We start from the raw sequence: 6182 nt of genomic DNA, 5'->3' as shown, positions 1-6182 counted from the left end.
CCTTCCTGTCGGCTCCTTGTGATCTTTCATCTCTTTCTGTGGCTCGTTTCTTCCACCAACCCCTTTTACAGTGATGGTCTTCAGGGCTGGGTTCTGGGTCCTCTTCTCTCCTCACCCCACAATCTCACCCTTGGCCATCTCACCCCCTCCCAAGGAGTTAATGCTGACAACCCCCCCAAATTCCCACCTCCAGCACAGGCCTCTCCCCCAGTCCCAGACCCTTAGATTCACAGGCTACCAGCCATCAACTCCCGGCTGTCCCCCAGGGACCACAACCCAACATGTCTATAGCAGATGGTGGTGCCGCAGATCCCTCACCCGTACCCGCTGACCGCTTCTGCAGTTATTTGCCTCAGAGCTTTCTTTGGCCACCAAAACCTGCATTGCCTGTCAGGGCATCAGGCCAAAAGTGCTGGGGAATTAAAGCAGTCCCACCCCGACCCCTTAGTGTATAAGCATCTGAGCCCCCGCACTCCTTAAGCAGGAGAACTCTGAGGCACACATTCTGCCTCGGCTCCCAGGGCTCCCCCAGCGGGTTAAGCGCCAGTTGCCCAGAAGCAGTGGCTAGATAACTCCCCCTTTACTGGCTAGCTTAACTTCCTTTTCTGTCATTTTCCCATTCCCTTATGATGTTTCTGTCACCTGCCAAATAGACCACCTGTATGCAAATTCTCACCTGATTCTAGGGAAACCCAAACTGAGACACCGCGCAAACAGAACACGCCATCTTCTGCCCCAGCTGGCCCTTCCACCTTGCCTCTGTTGCAGCGATCGGTACCACCAGCCGTCTTGACTCTTCCCCCTCTCTATCCTCCTGTCCTCCCTACCTCCAATCCATCACCAACTCCTGGAGGTCCAATCACCCCTCTCAACTTCCCCAACTCTATGCCCCGGTCCTAGGTCCCCCTCATCTCTCCCGCATCCCAGCAACAGCCTCCTTCCTGGCCCTGCCTTTGCCCATCCGCCTGCCTCCCCTCAGCACAGAGAGAGGGACCTTTAACAACATGACGCTGATCATGTCAGTCCCCAGCTTCTAGGATCATGATCTGCCCCGTCCCCTCCTTCAGCTCCCTTCTGCCATTTATACCAACCCAAGTGGCCTTTTCATGACCTCCCAGCCTCTGAAACCTATGGTCACACTCAGCTCTCTGCCAGAAAGAACTCTTTCAGTGTATCTTCCAAATCTTCCAAGTCTCCATGTGCTTCACACTCCAGGAAGCCTTCCTTCTTCCCTGGAGCTTCCCAGAGTGCCACACCTCTACCCGCATAAGCATATACCCCATTTTCTTCCCTAAGGTCCTCAGGGCCAGACCCTATAAGAGGACACAGTGGAGTGAGGCCACTCCAGCTTGGAGCTGTGACTCTAGGATTCTTCCCCACCAGGCCCCAGGTGGGCCATGCCTGCCAGCCCTCCTGTGCCCATCTTGTCATAGGGAACAGGATTTTAGGATCTCAAAGATCTCCAGTGGGGGTGGATACAAGTGCAAAATGCCAGGGGTCCGCACACGGGGTGAGACTGGGCTCAGAGGTCAGAAGAGCAGGCTCAAATAGGATCAGAGGGCAAGGGGCAGGGCCTCCACCACTACCACCAGGAAGGGGCTTTGAACCGGGCCAAGGGTCTGGGCCTCATGGACAACGCCCTTGAGTGAAGTGGGAGGTCAAATGAGGGGTGCTGGGAGTAACACTTACAGCCCACATTTAGGAGGACTTGGTGGCGCAGGTGCCAGGAGTCGCGGTGGAAGCAGGCGTAGAGGCCGCTGTGGCCCAGTTCCAGGCCACGGAGCACGAGCTGAGAGCCGTTGAGCACGTCAGGGGCCAGGTCTGTCCCATTCACCCGCCACGTCACAGCTGCATCCCAGTTCGCCGTCCCACACGGCAGAGTCACGTCTGAGCCCAGGCGTTTGTACTGCACGTGGGGTGTCTCTGTGGGGGCCGGGGAGGGCACAAGGCAAAAGCCACAGGTCACAGCCCCGCCCAGCACCCCCAGGCAAACGTGCACGGATGAGAGCCTGTGAATGTGCGAAAGTGAGGAGTCCAGGCCGAGAGGCTATGAGTCTCACGGTGTGAGTGTCCTGGGGAGATGAGAGGTATGCAAAATTCCTGTGCGGCTGTACAAGGGTACAGGCATGTGAGTGCCTCCAAATTCGTACGTGTGTGTGTGCACGTCTGGGGACTGTGTGTGTGTGTGTATGTGTAGAGAGTTTGTGCAGCGTGCTGGGAGAGAAGACCCAGTTCACCTCCAGTCCCCAGGTCCTTTTAAAAGTTTTCCTGACCCCCATGACCCCAACCTCTTGCCACCAACAGGCCCAGCCCCAGTCACTGACATCTGCTACCCAGGCAAGCTGGGGCTGAGGGGTCCCTCTCCTGAACTCCTCCCTCTGTCTCTTCCCATCTCTTCATCTTCCCCATCCTCGTCTTTCTGTCCTGCCTCTCTCCCTCTCCCTGACTCTGAGCCCCTGACAAGCCCCCCACTCCCAACCATACAGGGCTGGGGCAGCAGCAGGAGAAGGGAGAATGGGCAGGGTCCTGGACAGGAGCCCTAGGGAACTCCTGGCAGCTGTCAACATCATCATGAGGCAGGAACTGCTTGGGATGTGGGTCGGGGAGTGCTGGGACTGAGGGAGCTCTCTGACCATTCCTCTCTTGCCCCCAGGAGGGGCCTGTCAGAGGCAAAAGCAAACCCCAGCCCTGGCCTCGGCAACCCAGGCGTGATGGACGGAGCCCAGGAGACTGGAGTGGAAGGGCCGGAGGGAGCACCTGTCGAGAGGCAGCGCTAGGTGGGGGGGGGCGAGTGGACAGAGGAATTCCAAGGCACCGATTCTACAGACAGCCCCAGAGAAGTGGGTACCGGGAGATGCGAATCCACCCTCCTCATCCTGCCCCCCAAGCCTGGAAGGAAAGATGCTCCCCTGATCTCAGCCAGATCTGTGGAGTGAGGGTGGGAGGGGCAGAGCTAGGGGGAGGGGGGTGATGGGGTGGTGGTAGCGGTATCCCTCGTTAACACTCCTTCACATTTCCCCTCCAGAGAGCCACCCCGCCTAGCTGGGGGATTTTCAGAGCCAATTCCTGTTAACGAGCCAATTAAGTTGGGCCAGTGGCCTCTTAATTAGACTTGTTAACACCACCAGGACTGCAGGGGGTAGGGATCCCCCACCCACCCGTCCCCCGCCCCATGCCGTCAGCCACCCCCTTCCCTCCTTTATAGACCCCTCCCCAGTTCTGCTTTTCTCTGTGCTGAAACATCTGTCCCTGTTTGCTGCCTTGGTCACCCTCCCTGTGCTGGGGATCTATCTCTCTGTATCTCCAGCTCTCTCCCCCGCTGCCTGTCTCTGTCTCACCCCTCTCTGAGCCTCTCTGTCCCTGTCAAAGGAGAGGGAAGCAGGAAACCCAGCCAGCCCTGACCACTCGTCTGTGGGGCCTGGGACCAGCCGAACAGAGGATGAACAGGCGGAAGGGTGGTGGCCGGGGGGGCCTTGGAGGCCACAGCTGTGAGGCTGGACCAGAGGCTGACTGGGGGCCTCCCTCTGACCAGAGGCTCAGTGTCCACGGCTCAAGCCATAGAGCCCCCCCAGTCCACCAGCCCTAGCCACGGAGCCCCCCTCCAGCCTCCCTTCCAAAAACCTGGAGCTTCCAGGAAACACGCCAAGCCCCTCTCTCTGCACACACACCGCCCGCCCCCCCCACCCCCGCCCCAGCAGAGAGACTGCATCCAGCGGCCTGAGGAGGAGGCTGAAAACTGACCCGTCGTGGAGGGGGCGTGGCCATCACGGTCCCAGCAGCAACACATCGACACTGACCAACAGCAGCACAGAACTAACACGGCCCTGGTATGGGCCTTTAATACTGGGAGGCAGGTACAGCCGCAAGATGAGGAAACCAACCCAACAGCACAACGAATGTAATGGCAGTGGAGTAACACGTGGGGAACCCTGTCTGCCTCACAAAGGAAATGGAAACACAACCTGACAACAGTGACAAACCAACCATGTAAGGGCAGGGCAGGAATGAAAAAATGACAACACAATGACAGATGACAACTACAGGCCACAATGCAGAGGCAGAGGGGGTAATGTGACATGACAATCACACAGTGTCACAACTGCTACAATTAACACAGCAATAGCAATACACACAACCATGCAACAGCTCCAAAGATGGCAGTGATTTAATCCTTTGTCTCTGGACAGCTTTCCTCCCACCCCGTGGGTGCCCCTACTGATGTGCTGTCCATTTCAGAAATTAAATCAGGCAGCAGGGGGAGGATGGGGTTTTTGGCCCTGACGCAGTGACAAATGCTCCAAAGGAATCAGCTGTGAAAAGGTTGTTGGAAGCCAGGATAAGGAGACAGAGACAGGATGAGGTCATGGACATCGAAAACACACAGGGATAGAGCTGACAGCTCCCTCACACCTGTGCACATGGGCTCACATGGGGACCACATGCTGGAAATAGTCCCCCCAGGCGTCCTAAGCAACTTCACATCACCACACACAGGATGAAGACAGTCACCACAAAGAAGAAAAAGCACACACAAGACAACCATCCACAAGGTCACAGCTACGCAGGGACACTGTCCCACTTCAGGGACAGTAACACCTGATAAAAGGTCACATGCATGCACAGGAAGGGCATTGTCACCCAGAGGCACAGTTACACATGGGGTAATGGTCTCACACACAGAGAGACAGTTTAACAGGGACACGAACACATGAAGAGACAGAAACAAAGAGAAACTAACAAACTATCACACATGGGGTACAGTCTAAACCACAAGGACACAACCCCACAAAGGCCACGGTCATACATCAACTATGTCACACACAGGGCACAGCCCACAAGGATATAACTACACAGAGAAACACACCGAAACAGGGACACAGTCTCACTCACACAAGAACACAGTCTAACACACAAGGACAGTCTCACACTCTCAGAGATGCAGCCTATGCCCACACACAGGGCAGGGACGAGGCCAGCGGGAAGGACCACTGGCGGGCCTAGGCTGGTCCGGTCAGCACAGGAGCCCCAGGCAGGCCGACTGCAGGTGGGGGTCGATGGGCTGGCCTGGTGGTCCCTTCAGTCCCTGCCCACTGCGGAGCAGCCCTGGGGCAGGCCAGGCTCTCTCTGGGCCTCAGTGCTGGGCTCACGAGGAAGAGGCCACAGGAGCCTCAACCTACTGCCCTCCTTGAACCCACAGCCTTGAGGGTCATGGAGCTCAGCCATTAGGGTCTGCTCTGCACCTGGGCCCCAGAGATGCTCCCACCTTCTCTGCCTCTACCTGAGCCAACTGAGGTAGGGGGCAGGACACAACCAAGGGGGGAGCTCCCTACACTTGGAGCCTCCCTCGTTCAAGGAGTTTCGAGCTCAGACCTCATACTGACGTGGCTGTCTGAGGTGCTGCCTCAGATGCAGAAGGGCTAGTGGTAAAGTTTCCCAGCAGGGGTGCAGCTCCTTGCTCCGTGAAGTGTGAGGACTCAGCACTCACTGGACAGGTGGTAGGGGAAGTGCAGGAGGCTGCCAGTGGTGCAGCCTGAGCAATCCCTGCCCCCTCCAGCCAACCCAGCTCACTGACCGGGCCCCTTCCTTGATGTGCCAGCCCTCTCCCACTTGTCACCCTGCCCATCCCCATACCTTGTTCTCAGTCTACCATCTCTGTCCCTGTATTCCTTCTGGGATAAGGGGAAATATTCTTACCCACTGTCTCAGTGCCTCCCACTGCACCCCCATAAATCCGAGCAGACCCCATTTCACCAGATACTGTACAGGGCCCTACCCCTAGCTGCCCCCAACTCCCATCCCACCCGCCTGTACCCTGTATCAGTGCTAGTGGGCAGAGGGACAGATCATCTCAAGCCAGAGATACCATCAGCATGAGACTGCCCAGGAGTGACTGGGGGACTGTGTTTATGGGACGACATCAGTGGGTCACCCCGTATATCAGTGTCATATGACTCATGTTCATGTGTGACGATGCCAGCCTATGGCAGTATGTGGCTCTTGGGTGGTGAGTACAGCTATGCCGGGGAGGGTTCACGCTCAGTTCCCAGAGGGGGTCAGCAGGGAGCTCCCCCGCCCAGCACTCACCCTGTGGACTGTGTCTCTGGGCGTAGACCACGGCAGCGGCAGCAGTAAGTACGGCACAGCAGGCCCATGGGACAGGAACAGCCATCTGTTGGGGAAGA

At 57.4% G+C, this 6182-nt stretch overlaps 1 protein-coding gene across 3 annotated transcripts in view; it reads right to left on the bottom strand.

Annotated features, from left to right (window-relative positions):
- CNTFR (ciliary neurotrophic factor receptor) overlaps positions 1 to 6182 on the bottom strand; it is a 41635-nt gene that overhangs the window by 13082 nt on the left and 22371 nt on the right. For all 3 annotated transcript variants that reach the window (XM_007470765.1, XM_007470763.1, XM_007470764.1), the window contains 2 exons: positions 6085 to 6169; positions 1690 to 1923 (listed from right to left, as the gene is read on the bottom strand). In XM_007470765.1, the coding sequence (XP_007470827.1) occupies positions 1690 to 1923; positions 6085 to 6169 (319 nt within the window). The remainder of the gene's footprint in view (positions 1 to 1689; positions 1924 to 6084; positions 6170 to 6182) is intronic.

The sequence above is a fragment of the Lipotes vexillifer genome, unplaced genomic scaffold (assembly GCF_000442215.2).
Source record: "Lipotes vexillifer unplaced genomic scaffold, Lipotes_vexillifer_v1.1 scaffold2225, whole genome shotgun sequence".
Lineage (NCBI taxonomy): Eukaryota > Metazoa > Chordata > Mammalia > Artiodactyla > Lipotidae > Lipotes > Lipotes vexillifer.
This window is presented reverse-complemented; position numbering and strand designations above follow the sequence as displayed.